Source organism: Cucurbita maxima, unplaced genomic scaffold (genome assembly GCF_002738345.1).
Source record: "Cucurbita maxima cultivar Rimu unplaced genomic scaffold, Cmax_1.0 Cma_Scf00009, whole genome shotgun sequence".
NCBI classification, from domain to species: Eukaryota; Viridiplantae; Streptophyta; class Magnoliopsida; order Cucurbitales; family Cucurbitaceae; genus Cucurbita; species Cucurbita maxima.
In genome coordinates, this window is record NW_019272025.1 from 2,864,006 (window position 1) to 2,877,348 (window position 13,343).

General features: G+C 39.3%; 3 protein-coding genes across 5 annotated transcripts; 2 read left to right on the forward strand and 1 right to left on the reverse strand.

Moving 5' to 3' along the window:
* The first annotated feature begins 865 nt into the window (after window positions 1-865).
* On the forward strand, window positions 866-4,783 carry LOC111484592 (probable protein phosphatase 2C 60). Of its 2 annotated transcripts, none has more exons than XM_023131252.1 (5): window positions 866-1,170; window positions 1,648-2,005; window positions 3,079-3,446; window positions 3,902-4,138; window positions 4,218-4,783. In XM_023131252.1, exons 2-5 carry the CDS (start codon window positions 1,687-1,689, stop codon window positions 4,464-4,466), a joined length of 1,173 nt encoding a protein of 390 aa, XP_022987020.1. In that variant the 5' UTR covers window positions 866-1,170; window positions 1,648-1,686; the 3' UTR covers window positions 4,467-4,783. The 2 variants fall into 2 exon arrangements, with proteins under 2 accessions (XP_022987020.1, XP_022987021.1); XM_023131253.1 differs by lacking the exon at window positions 866-1,170 and adding an exon at window positions 1,244-1,491.
* A 2,455-nt stretch (window positions 4,784-7,238) lies between these two features.
* LOC111484590 (nitrate regulatory gene2 protein-like) lies at window positions 7,239-9,917 on the forward strand. The gene is made up of 4 exons (XM_023131250.1): window positions 7,239-7,912; window positions 8,006-8,229; window positions 8,487-8,710; window positions 8,801-9,917. The coding sequence occupies exons 1-4, from the start codon at window positions 7,372-7,374 to the stop codon at window positions 9,642-9,644; spliced, it is 1,833 nt and encodes a 610-aa protein (XP_022987018.1). The 5' UTR covers window positions 7,239-7,371; the 3' UTR covers window positions 9,645-9,917.
* Window positions 9,358-13,262, reverse strand: LOC111484593 (protein CHAPERONE-LIKE PROTEIN OF POR1, chloroplastic-like). 2 transcript variants are annotated; one of them, XM_023131254.1, is made up of 5 exons: window positions 12,878-13,262; window positions 11,537-11,885; window positions 10,821-10,942; window positions 10,350-10,484; window positions 9,358-9,442 (listed from the first exon to the last, which is right to left on the reverse strand). In XM_023131254.1, the coding sequence occupies exons 1-4, from the start codon at window positions 13,208-13,210 to the stop codon at window positions 10,383-10,385; spliced, it is 906 nt and encodes a 301-aa protein (XP_022987022.1). In that variant the 5' UTR covers window positions 13,211-13,262; the 3' UTR covers window positions 9,358-9,442; window positions 10,350-10,382. The 2 variants fall into 2 exon arrangements, with proteins under 2 accessions (XP_022987022.1, XP_022987024.1); XM_023131256.1 differs by lacking the exons at window positions 9,358-9,442; window positions 10,350-10,484 and having other exon boundaries at window positions 10,559-10,942; window positions 12,878-13,261.
* Between the last annotated feature and the right edge of the window lie 81 nt (window positions 13,263-13,343).

The window sequence follows — 13,343 nt, forward strand, 5'->3', positions numbered from 1 at the left end:
TATGTCGATATTGATAATTAGAATGATCGTTGAGATATACTCAAACGAGCTGGATGAGATGGAACTGGACGAGTGAAACCAGACGTGTAACTCTTTGATGAGCTCAGTTGAGCTGACCGAGTCTTATTAATGGTATTCTAGTAATAGTGTTCCTCTTCGCAATTCCTAGCATACTCCTAGTTGGGATGGGTAGGCCCACCACTTCATTTTCACTTAGGTCCGGGAAAAGTCAGTGGGGGACCTTATCGGGCTCCTTCTCCCGTTCGTGAGAGTTTCCATTCTGTGAGATCTCACATCAGTTGGAGAGAAGAATTAAACATTTCTTATAACTGTGTGGATAAACCCTAGTATACGTGTTTTGAAACATTTCTTTGTTTGTTGGGTTAATTCCCGTACGCACAAACGAGCACCGACCACAACATCATTCTCAGTACCATGAGACATATAAGTTAGACACACAACATTCTAATCGATTATAACCCTATAAATTAGCTACTCATTGAGTATTTTGAACTCATTCGAGTTATTCTTCTTTTTCAAATGGTACACCAGCTAGTACGACAAGTGACCGGGTCTTGTTACAAATTTTTAAATATATAAACTAAATTTTTTAAAATTTTAAAATTTATAATTACAATAAACAAATTATCTTTTATTTGTTTAATTCTTTTTTAGGCGTTTAATATTAAAATACTTATAATAAATTATTAATTAATAAAATTTATTTAATTTTAAGGATATTATTGAAATTTTAGAAATATATTTTATATTTCAGGTTTGTTTGACTCTTTGTTTGTGTGTTGAGCACAGTGGCGTGGAGCCCATTGCTGGACCTCTGCTTTGCTGGCTTCAAGCTCTCCGTTCTTGGTCTTTTATGGGGCTTGTCTGCCTTTCACCGAGGGAGAGAGAAAGGGAGGGTTCTTCACTTGGCTACCTCTTTATTTGTTTCGTCAACTCTTTTCGTTTCAATTTTCTTCAACAACTTAATTCATCACAATTTTTGATAATCCAAAGCAAACCCACTTCTGTTTTCATCGCAAATCTTGATGGATCCACAGATTTAATGCCTTCAGACCCCCTTGATCTTCTTGATCTTGCGAGATCTTCATCTTGTTGTTCTTCTCCGGGCCTTACTCATTCATGGGAGCCTCCATTGAAGGGTTAACTGCTGTAAGCCCTTTTTCTTCTTATGGGTCCACTTTGTTTTCAGTTTTTTCATATGGGTTTGTTGAATTTGATTATGAGAATGTTGAATTGTTCCACCCCTTTGGAATCTGTGATGGGTTGAGGTTCTTTGTTTCAATGTGAAGACGTAGACTTCTGTGGATGAGTTAATGGTTGACTAAGGAATTGTTGAAGAAAAATCGCCTTTGACCTCTTGATTCTTTCCCCCATCTGTCTTTTTCCACTGTTAGCGGCCATATTATACATGCCTTTTGTGTTGAACAGAAAATTGAACCGGTTTCAGATTTTTCCCAATTGAAGTTAACTGTATGTTCTTCATATTTGTATTGCCTCTCTTGTTTTGATTGACAATATCCATATTAATCTGTTTGTGTTTCTGCTGTTCTCAATCATATTGGTTGTTTTTGTAGTAGAAGGAAATGAAATCAGGGAGTCTAAATTGTTTTTGTTCTTTATATTCAGATGCTGATATTTTGGAGGGTTGTTTGGATGAGATGAGGGATGTTCTCAGGGTTGATGAACTTTCTGAGAGCTTGTTTTCGACCGCGGTCGGATCGACATGTGCACAAAGGTTCAGATGCTGGTGGCCGACAGGATGGTCTCTTATGGTACAAGGATAGTGGACAACATGCCAATGGTGAGTTTTCAATGGCTGTAGTTCAGGCTAATAATTTACTTGAGGATCAAAGCCAGATGGAGTCAGGCAATTTGAGCTTGCACGAGGCTGGGCCATATGGTACTTTTGTTGGTGTGTATGATGGGCATGGAGGGCCAGAGACATCTCGCTATGTAAATGATCATCTTTTCCAGCATCTTAAAAGTAAGGCACTGAAACTGATTTGATTTTACATATCCTTTTTGTTCAATAGTTTGTTTCCCATATGCTTGATTTCTCAACAAGTTGATGGGAGTTGGTTTACGAGTGGATTGTGCATCAAGAAAGGGATGAAAGGTGAATTTCAAATTCAATATAGCTGGGTTTTAGTTTGAAGAACTGAAGAATACTGTGCTCATAGTGCTTTCACTCATTCAAAGTTCTCCAAGAAGCAGATTCCCATGTCGTATAAGTTGGATGTGAGATCCCACACATCGGTTGGGGAGGAGAACGAAACATTCTTTATAAGAGTGTGGAAACCTCTCCATAGCATACGCGTTTTAAAAACCTTGAGGGGAAGTCCGGAAGGGGAAACCCAAAGAGGACAATATCTCCTAGTGGAAGGCTTAGGCTGTTATAAATAGTATCAGAGCCAAACATCGGGTGATGTGTCAGCGAGGGCGCTGAGTCCCGAAGGGGGGTGAATTGTGAGATCCCACACATCGGTTGGGGAGGAGAATGAAACATTCTTTACAAGGATGTGGAAACCCCTCTCGAGCAAACGCATTTTAAAAACCTTGAGGGGAAGACCAGAAGGGAAAACCCAAAGAGGACAATATTTGTTGTGGTTGGCTTTTGTTGTTACAAATGGTATAGCCAGACACCAGGCGATGTGTCAGCGAAGACGCTGGCCTCTGAAGGGGGATGGATTGTGAGATCCCACATCGGTTGGGGAGGAAAACGAAACATTCTTTAGAAGGGTGTGAAAACCTCTCCCTAGCAAACGTGTTTTAAAAATCTTGTGAGGAAGCCTGGAAGGGAAAGCTCAAAGAAGACAATATCTGTTAGCGGTGGGGCTTGGGCGGTTACGGGCTGACTTGATCGATCAAGTTAAGATTTGAATATACCTTTTCCTTTTTCACTTCTATATTTGGAGGGTTCGTTTCATATGATATTTGAGCTGAAGTTTTGTCTAGTGTCTGTTATTTCATAACTCAGGCTTACTTGTAGTTGTTGTCCATAAAACTTGGAAACTAGAATATGCTCGAGACTCCTAATGATTGTTCCCCAATTTGTAGGGTTTACTTCCGAGCAACAGTCCATGTCGGTGGATGTCATACGAAAGGCGTTTCAAGCTACCGAAGACGGGGTCATTGCTCAAGTTACAAAACAATGGTCAATGAGGCCACTAATTGCAGCTGTTGGATCTTGCTGCCTTGTAGGTGTAATTTGTGGTGGAACTCTTTACATAGCTAACCTTGGTGATTCACGAGCTGTTTTAGGGAGAGTTGTGAAGGCAACAGGGGAAGTTTTGTCTGTCCAGTTGTCTGCTGAGCATAATGCATCTATAGAGTCTGTGAGGCAGGAGCTCCGAGCCCTGCACCCTGATGATCCACATATTGTAGTCTTGAAGCATAATGTATGGCGTGTGAAGGGCCTTATACAGGTAAGTTATTTAACGCATTAATATTGATTATACTCATAGTTTGTGTAACGACCCAAGCCCACGCTAGTAGATATTGCTCTTTGAGTTTTCCCTTTCGAGGTTCCCCTCAAGGTATCTAAAACGCATATACTAGGGAGAGGTTTCCACACCCTTATAAAGGAAGTTTCGTTCTCCTCTCCAACCAATGTGAGCTTTCACAATCCACCCCCCTTGGGGTCCCACTGTCTGGCTCTGATACCTTCAGCCCAAGCCCACCACTAGCAAATATTGTCCTCTTTGGGCTCTCCCTTCCGGGCTTCCCCTCAAGGTTTCTAAAACGCGTTTGCTAGGGAGAAGTTTCCACACCCTTGTAAAGAATGTTTCGTTCTTCTCCTCAACTGATGTGGGATCTCACAGTTTGTCCTTTCATGTGGCTGAATTATGTTTTTAACTATGTATAACAATTTTCGTTTTAGGTTTCTCGATCCATCGGCGATGTCTATTTAAAGAGAGCTGAGTTCAACCAAGAGCCTCTATATGCTAAATTTCGCCTTCGTGAACCTATCAAAACGCCCATACTGAACGCCGAACCATCTATTTCAGTGCTCCAATTGCAACCACAAGATCAATTTATTATATTTGCTTCAGATGGGCTTTGGGAACACCTTAGCAATCAGGAAGCTGTTGATATTGTCCAAAACCATCCACGCAATGTAAGAATTCTCTCCCAGCTAAACTCAAAGAAGAAGATGTAAAAGAAACTCAACTTTCATTTGAACAATCTCATTGCAGGGAAGTGCAAGGAGGTTAGTGAAAGCAGCACTGCAAGAGGCAGCAAAGAAGAGAGAAATGAGGTACTCCGATTTGAAGAAGATTGACCGTGGCGTACGACGACATTTCCACGATGACATCACAGTGATTGTTGTGTTTCTCGACTCGAATCTTGTGAGCCGGGCTAGCTCTACAAAATGTGCAAGCCTATCCATGCGAGGGGGCGGAGTTAACTTGCATCCGAACTCATTGGCCCCTGGCATGGCCTGATTAGGCCATAATCATCTCATGTTTGTCTGTTGTATTGTTATCATATGTGAATACCAGGTAGCTTTCAACAGAGATAAAGTGGAGCCAGGCATCAATCCTTTTACCTTACAACACTGTAACTGTTAACTCAAAAACCAAAGCAACTGAAGTAGACAGCTTCAAGTCGCCTGTAATTGTAGCTAATTCCTTCCCAAGATTTTTTCTTTACCCATTTTGCTCACTGCTTAGCTCTTGTAAATTGTATGTATCATGACTCAGTTGAACTTCCTATCTGTCATTCGTTACATTCGTATAAAATTATCAAATCCGTCGTTAGCTTATATTGTTCTTTTTGGACTTTTCATTTCGGGCTTCCTTTCAAAGTTTTTAAAACTTGTCTATTAGGAGTAGATTTATACCCTCTTATAAAGAATGTTTTGTCACTAGCAAATATGGTTCTTTTTTGACTTTTTCTTTCAGGCTTCCCTCTAAGGTTTTTAAAATGCGTTTACTAGGGGAGATTTCTACATCATTATAAAGAATGTTTCGTTCTTCTCTCCAATCGATGTGGGATCTCACAACAACGAACATGGACGCTTAGGAAGGTATATTCCTTATATTTGCCTATTGAGTAGTTGTTTAGAATCCATTTGACGAAGGGATTGATCCATGTAGGTGGTATGGGGGTGGATTAGATAATATAGTAGGAAGCTTTAATCTGAGTAAGTGTCAGAGTGTCAGTGAGGGCATAAACACAGTAATCCAAACAGGAAAATTGAAGGTCCCTAGGTAACAAAGTAGGGTAAGAATGGTTGTCTTGTCTTGTTTCAAGTAAAATGGCACATTTCTCAGTGCACCCACCCACTCCCCACTCTCCATGTTGGGTTTGCATTGGATTTGTGTGCTCTTTCTTTGCTTCTTCATCTTGAATTTGGATTAATGGATAAATTACAATAATTGAAAGACAAATATCTAAATATTTGTCTTATAATAAATTATCAAATATGATATATATATATATATATATATATATATATAAAACTACCATTTTCACGAGCAAAGAAGCTTGATCAATGAGGGGCAAAATTTAGAAAAAAAACCTAAAAATTTGAGATCATGTAGCTATCATTTTTGATAAGTTGAGTCATTTTGAATGTTAATTTTTTAAAAAATTTGGTTTATTATTGAGGCTTTAGAGTGAGAAGAACTTAGGCATTAAGTAAATAAACTTTAAGGAACAAATAACTAAAAGTAGAGATCTTATCTAGTTTTATCTTGAACGTTTATGAACTTTCTTTAGATTTCATATATTTTTCACGTAACATCATAGCCTGCTCATTGGTTCAACGAACGTACCTTATTGATGATATAAACAATGGTGCTATTGGCTGAAACTCATTAAAGCCAAAATCTAAAAGTACTAAAGGCACGGGTGGTTTATTTATTAATTAGTGTGAAATCCCATATCAGATGGGTAAAAAATGAAATATTAAGGGGTGGAAACCTCTCACAATAAAACACATTTTAAAAATCTTAAAAAAAAATCTAAAAAGAATAATATCTGCTAGCGATAAATTTTGATGGTTACAAATGACATATAGACTTTGTAGACATAGTGCATATGAGACAAGGAGATCGTAAGACAAATAAATACAACGATCATAGTTTACCGACCTAATTTAAAATGGAATAAAAAGAATTTAGATTATTCTTCCAACATTTTGAACTTAAAATGAGAGAAAGAACAGAGGAACCATCTTTTCCAAGGAGACAAGAGATAGTCTCTTGAGCTACAAAAGACAGTGACAGTCGTGAGTTTCTGTATTCTCCAAACTAAAACCCTAAAGCTTATTCTGTAATGGCGTATTTGAGTTGCAAGAAAAAAACATCATTATACCCTCTTCCAAATACAACAAAAAAACATAACCAGCACATACAAAACAACAAATCTGTCTCTCTGTCTCTCTGTCTCTCTGTGTTTTTGGTCACTTTTTACCAAGTTTGACTCATCTTTTTAGAGAGAGAGAGAGAGAGAGGGAAACAGATTCAACCCATTAATCAATGCAGAGATATTGGCAATAAAGTAAACTGTGTAAAACCAGGTAAACAACTTCTGAGCTTCTTCCTATTTCGAACTGTTTTACATAACACTCTCCTCTCTTTCTCGTGCCCCTACCTTCTTCTTAGCCTAAAAGGACAAGGGTTTTCTTGCAAATCCCTCATGTGTCCAAGAAACTGCTAAACCAGAGTTTTTCATTTTTTGTTACAGAAAACAGAGGATTCTAGGTGGAGAGGAGGATATTGCTTCCTTCAAGCACTTCCTTTCAAACGTCTGCCTTTTTCTACTTATCAGAAAGAGTGAGCAAGCAAGCAAGCAATCAAGAACCTTCTTGAAAAGCCGGATTTTCTTTTATCTGAAGCAATCCCATTGTTTTACTTGCTAGAAGATGAAATGGGTCGGTGGGATTTTTCTCAAAAAGGCTGCATTTTTGCTTTTTCTGAACCCAAGTGAAAACAATCTAACTTCTTCCTATTTTATATCACTATAGAATAATACAAGAGGGAGAAAAATAAACTATCTTTTTCCATTTCAGGCATTTGAATAAAGGAAGAAGAAGAAGAAGAACCTGCTGCTGCTGCGGCTTTGGCCAACAGGGAAATGGGTTGTGTTGCCTCAAAGTTGGAGGAAGAAGAAGAAGTAGTCTCCATCTGTAGAGAAAGAAAACGCCACATAAAGTTAGCTGTTGAGAGAAGGTATGCACTTGCAGAGGCACATAGTAAATATTGTCAAGCTTTAAATGCTGTTTCAGCCGCCATTAAGTTCTTTGTAGCTCGCCATTCTTCTCCTTCCCCTTTCCTCATCACATTCCCTCCTCCATGTTCTTCTTCTTCTCCTCCCCCTTCAGAAAAAGTGATACCCAATCCAATGTTTCTTCAGCAAAGGCCTTCAGATTCCACCCATGAAGCCATACCCGCCTGCCCTTCATGTGCTTGTTGTTCTTCTTCAACCTCCACAGAGTCCTCCATGGAAGAAAGAGAAGAAGAACCAGTAGAGGAGGAGAGGATTGAACAGGTCCCTGCATATTTCTATATGCAAATGCCACCCCCAATGCCATCCCCTCAGAGGGAGTTTAGTTGGGATTTTTTCAATCCATTTGATACCATGAGGACCGATGTCGTCGCCGGGTATCGCCAGAGCTCGGAGGAGGAAGAAGGCATTCCAGAGCTGGAGGAAGAGACAGTAGAGAAAAACCAGAGGGTTGAGGATGTTGGAGAGAAGGAAGAAGAGAATCAGTTGAAGAAGGGGCTGAAAGTCATTGATACACCTGTGGAAGGAAGGGAACTTTTGGAAGCATTGCAGGATGTTGAGGATTATTTCATTAGGGCTTATGATTCTGGAATTGATGTTTCTAGGATGTTAGAGGCCAACAAAATTCAGCTTCAATCTGGTTTAGAAGAAATAAAAGGTGTGCCATTCATATAGCTTCATTCTTTAAGCTCTCTAGTTTGTTTCTTGCAAGCTATATTGTCATTGAAGTAACAAGCTCATCATACTGCAGAGAACTCGACAAAACTCATCCAAGCGATAACTTGGCACCGGTCTGTTTCGGGCAAGACTTCATCATGTAAGAGTCTAGTAGCATCTAGTTCGAAAGGTTCTTCGCCATGGACGGAGTTCAGTAATGAGCTGTTTGATGATTATGACATAATGGACTCGGGAAGCCATTCGTCGACTCTTGGTCGGTTATATGCTTGGGAGAAGAAACTCTATGAAGAGGTCAAGGTGAAGTAGGATCCTCAAGCTGTTTCTGTTTCTTTTGTTGAAAGATCAGTATAATAAGGAAACACATCATAGTTTGATAGGGCTAGTCTATCAAACATGTTATAACATATCATTTGATAACAGAACCTGATTAGTTCTCGTGTCGGTTGCTGCGACTCATTATGTTCTTTAGGGATGTAAACAGAATAAAGCTTTGATCCTTCTTGACTAGTGTTGGTAAATTGTGACTTAAACAACTTTCTGATTCTTGCACCCAGGCTGGGGACAGCATGCACAAACTGTATGAAAAAAGGTGTTCACGACTAAGAAGCCAGGACGTTAAAGGGAGCAATGGAATGACAACTGATAAAACTCGGGTTATGGTTAAAGATTTATACGCCAGGATCTTGGTCGCCATTCGAAGTGCTGAATCAATCTCGACAAGAATTGTGAATCTAAGAGATGACGAGCTACAACCTCAGATCGTAGAGCTATTAAAAGGGTAAACAGTGGAAGATACCCGTATTTCTGAAGTAAATAATGTATCCGTTGTCAGTTTGTCACTTGTTTTTCTTCCCAAATCGTTTTGCAGCTTAACAAGAACTTGGAAAATCATGTTGGAAGTTCATGAAACCCAGAAAAAGATTATCCTTGAAGTGAAGACTTATTCCTGCCATTCCTATCTGAAGTTCTGTAACGAATCTCACCGTCTTGCAACTCTTCAGCTTGGAGCTGAGCTTCAGAATTGGCGTTCGTGTTTTTCAAAATATGTTGAATCACAGAAGGCTTATGTTGAAGCTCTCCATGGATGGCTGACCAAGTTTGTAGTGCCTGAGGATGAGTTCTGTTCTCGGGGTCGGACTTCCACTGTGCCTTATGGGCTGCATGGACCTCCATTGCTTTCAATCTGCCGTGATTGGCTATCATCCATGGAAAAATTACCAGATAAACCAGTAGCCTTTGCATTGAAAAGCTTTACAAAGGATATGAAGGCTCTATCAGATAAACAGATGGAGGAGCTGCAGCAAAAGAGAAGAGTTGAAAGCTTGGCAAAGGAACTCGACCGACGGATACTGTCCTTCCAGAAAACAGAGAACAAGTTCTTCGAGTTCAACTCTACCGAGCTGAAATCCGAGTCGGAAGTGGAAAATCAGAATGAGTACTTGACAGAAAAGAAAGATCAGCTAGACATGTTCAGGAAGAAGCTTGATTTGGAGAAGGAAAAACACAATAACTGCATTCAAGAAGCACAGAGGATTACATTAAATGGAATACAAACAGGGTTTTCCTCAGTTTTTGATTCCTTATCAGAGTTCTCCAAGGCTTCGCAAAAAATGTACGACCACCTAGTGAATTACAGTGAGAATGCCAATAAATCTAAGAACATTAACTATATCGAGGGTTCCTCCCAAACTGAAGAAAATGTAAGCAGATAATGAAAGAAAAACCAGAAAATGGTTGGTTTTTCTTGGAGTTCTGTAAATTATATCATGTCGAAGCAGCTCGCTGAGACATTGGTTTGTAGTTTTAATCTAGCATCTCCTCCTAGAAAATTGTTAAGATTTCTGGTAGAGAGGCTTTTCATGCTCACAATTTTGTAGCAGAAGGCCAATTTATTGCCTTTTCTACATTATTGGCAAGAGGCCCAAGAAATGTATATCTGAACTTATTGCCTCTTGCAGGAAGAGGCCTAATTTATTGCCTTTCTGCATTGCAAAGCTTTGTCTTTTATGTATGCGTTTTGATTCCGTTTTTATGGTGTGGGGCATGTGAAAACAGAGTCAGAAACTAGTTAAAAAAACAAATGATATTCACGTGGTTGTCAAAGCTTAAAGTTTCTCCTCTTTTTCTCCCTACTTTTTGTAGACTGTCTTTCAGAACTATCCCCTGTAATGTCCTACAAGCTAAGAGAGCTGAAGTATCTTGCAAAGCCATTCTGCAAAGCAGAAAGAGCTGAGCAGAAGGATCTAAAGAAGCCATTGGCCCATTGTCACCACCCCACCTGACACCGAATGACTACAGGAGGGCACTTGGGGTGGTGGACCATTCTTCACAAATAGCTTAAGAGCAACAAAATATGACTCTAAACAGTCCCAACCCATATCCCATGTGATTTCAATGAAAAGAACTTGAGGAGGAACCTGGAAGAAGAACAGGGTTAGCATGAACGAATTTCACGATCTTCTGTCCATTTTTTCTTTACTGTCAGTAATCATCAAACTCCATATTGAACCAAATGAATCACCCTGGGCCTTACAGTAGAGACATGTCTGAGCCTATAAAATCTAGAAGTTATGAATATGAGCAGATGAAAAGTATGTAAAGAAATCGGGACAAATGGATGCGGATGGATAAAGAGCATTATGAACACTCACATCAAGCAAGGGGAACATATGATGATTATTACATTCTTCACTATAAACACAAGTCATTCCCAACAATCTATTGAGCTTTTTTGAATCCAAAAGCACATAACTTCAAAGAAATAACATGGGAAAGAGCAATTGAATAATTACAACTTTTACAATGAAGGGGAAACCTACAAGATTCTGTCAACTCTATCTAAGGTATAAAGAGACCAAGAATTGGGAAATAAGTACAAATTCACTTACGACAGTAGCAGGGGAGTGTACACCAAGGAAAGGAACAACGTCAACCTGCAACCAACTCTCAACTGCAGACCCCACTACTGCACCAGCCACAAGGCCACCTAGTGTTATCACCGTTGCCTTTCCTGCAAAGAGGGAAAAAAAATCAGCATCAAATATGTTCTTCTAAGAATAAGAGTTCCAACTTGTGAAATTCTGAAAACTTGGGCTCCAATTAACATTGTTCTTAAAAAATTTAAAAGTAGACTACAGAACTAATAACAGAATCATTAGATAAGCCCTATAAGAAACTTTCACACAATCAAGAAAACAAATTCAGTTCATTGTTCAGAAGGTTAAACTGATAAATGAACACGTTTTCATTAACCAATTAGTCAATCGATAGAAACATGGTAACTCAGATTTCAACATAGCAATAAATCTAAAAGATCCTTTTATCTTTCAAATTATGGTTAAAGCTAATCAAGTTACATTCACAACCTTTTATCTTTCAAATTATGGTTAAAGCTAATCAAGTTACATTCACTATTTTTTATCCACGATTTTCGTTGGCAATATATAACTCCATGGCTATATAATACAATTCTTCAGCCAATCCTTGGACTTCACAAGAATACTAAACATAATGAATATCTATGCTGAATTCTCTAGTTCATGAGAATCAAAATATTGCAATACTATAAACAAAGTATTATAAGCCTCTTCGTCAAACTCCTTACCTAATTTTACGTTCTTTTTGGTCATGAAGTACAGGGAAGCTCCAAAGCTACCTGCCAAGATCAGTCCAGGAACATCAGCACCTGCATAAGGCAGTGAAGAAGATGAAGAAGCTCCATTTACATAAGTCAAGGCTGCTAGTGCCCCATATACACCAGCTTGTATGCCCAAGTCACGAGTAGATGGGGCTTCAATAGTAATAGGCATATTCCGCAGCCACTGAGATGATGAACCCAAGCCAGGAGAATTTATTGGTTTAGCATCAGCATATCGGATGCGACTGTTCTCAACTTTCCCAGCTCGCCGCCGAGTTAAGCTTTGCATAAGCAGCATGTCATATGCAGCTTCAACCTGAAACACGCAAGACATATCAACAAGGAAAATGAACTCCCTACTATATAAGCTATAACGGAAAAAAAATTCTAATAACAGAAAAGGGTTACATATGGGATGGAATCAATGAACGGCTTCGGTGCTTTAGTTAGAAAACCTTCCAAATGTATGTAAAACATTACACATGACATCATTTGCTAAAAATATCAAACGGCCAATATTAGAAGCTTCGAGACAATCAATCATTCACCCAGGGAGCTAGAAAGATTGTAACACTGATGTAACAATTTTCCCTGGTCATCAGTGAAACGTGTAGGATTCACCATATCTTACTTATAGCATCCAGGCAGAGGATTTTACTCCAAATACAAATAACTCTTCTTACCAATACATTAATAACAAAACAGCAGAATTGAATGAACAAGTGCAATAACTTATGCCATAGAAGTGATAAATGATAATCATGGTAGAACGGCAGTGAATGAGAAACCAAATATAAACATATTTGATTTTAGAAAGAAGGTTAAAGCACGGAAAAAAGGCTATATATGTAACAAATAATTGAAAGCAATGTTTCAAATTTATGAAACGCTTGCAGTGTGCAGAGAATGGATATGGTAGATATTTGGCGATGGGTGTTGCAGATTGGAATTCTAAATCTCTTCTACAAGTAAGAATATGTAAAATGGTGAAAAAGTTGGAAAGTGGGTAGATCATGCGAAGAATGTTCTATGAACCTTTTTTATGATAAAATTCTATGAGCCTTTTCTAACAACAGAGTGAAAACGAATTATAAACGTCTAATTAACATTAACTCAAACTCCAAGAGAACTTATTATGCAACCTACTGATACTCGCTACAAGATTCCACTTGTCGAATTAAGAAACGATAAGGAAAATATCAAAATTGAGCTACAATACGACCAAATTGACATCAAACACATGACCTCAGATACTGGATTTACAAAATTAAGAAAAAATCGGCACTCAAAATATGATCAATAAATCACCTGAGCAATCGCCTTGTCGTCACTGCAAGTAGCAAGAATAGAATTCTTGGCGCGGAGTATTTCATCGAAGGAGGCTCCTTCAGAGACTCCAAGAAGCTTAAGTGCGTGCTCAAGAGACATCTTAGACGGCGCTGAGTCGTCTGGACGCGAGGTTGCTTGAACCGGCAGCAGCAGCGTCCTTGTAAATGCGCGGCGTGGAGGCGGGGCAACAGCGGCCCCGCCACTCCAGGAAGCGGTTCTACTGAGAAATGTTGAACTGGATCGTCGGAAAGGCGGCCAGGGAAACGGTGAACCGGCAGGGCGGTTGGGCCGGACGGAGAGGGTGGCTGCCATTGTCGAACTGATTGTCTGTAGAAGCGTGAGGCTGGCCTTCGTTGTTGCTGTAGTAGCGTGCTTGCAAATTTAACCGCTGAAACTCCAGAATGGAGGAAGATTTCAGTAAGCCGTTATTAGAATAGCTCTGGTG

Bases quoted from the DNA above. Each gene is read 5' to 3' on its own strand.
- LOC111484592 (XM_023131252.1), top strand. From the start codon at position 1,687: ATGTTCTCAGGGTTGATGAACTTTCTGAGAGCTTGTTTTCGACCGCGG. The intron at 3,447-3,901 runs GTAAGTTATTTA...TTTTCGTTTTAG, and splicing joins GTGTGAAGGGCCTTATACAG to GTTTCTCGATCCATCGGCGA. The intron at 4,139-4,217 runs GTAAGAATTCTC...ATCTCATTGCAG, and splicing joins TCCAAAACCATCCACGCAAT to GGAAGTGCAAGGAGGTTAGT.
- LOC111484593 (XM_023131254.1), bottom strand. From the start codon at position 13,210: ATGGCAGCCACCCTCTCCGTCCGGCCCAACCGCCCTGCCGGTTCACCG. The intron at 11,886-12,877 runs GTGATTTATTGA...TGCGTGTTTCAG, and splicing joins ACGACAAGGCGATTGCTCAG to GTTGAAGCTGCATATGACAT. The intron at 10,485-10,820 runs GTAAGTGAATTT...TAGATTTTATAG, and splicing joins TACACTCCCCTGCTACTGTC to GCTCAGACATGTCTCTACTG.
- LOC111484590 (XM_023131250.1), top strand. From the start codon at position 7,372: ATGTTTCTTCAGCAAAGGCCTTCAGATTCCACCCATGAAGCCATACCC. The intron at 7,913-8,005 runs GTGTGCCATTCA...ATCATACTGCAG, and splicing joins TGGTTTAGAAGAAATAAAAG to AGAACTCGACAAAACTCATC. The intron at 8,230-8,486 runs GTGAAGTAGGAT...TCTTGCACCCAG, and splicing joins AACTCTATGAAGAGGTCAAG to GCTGGGGACAGCATGCACAA.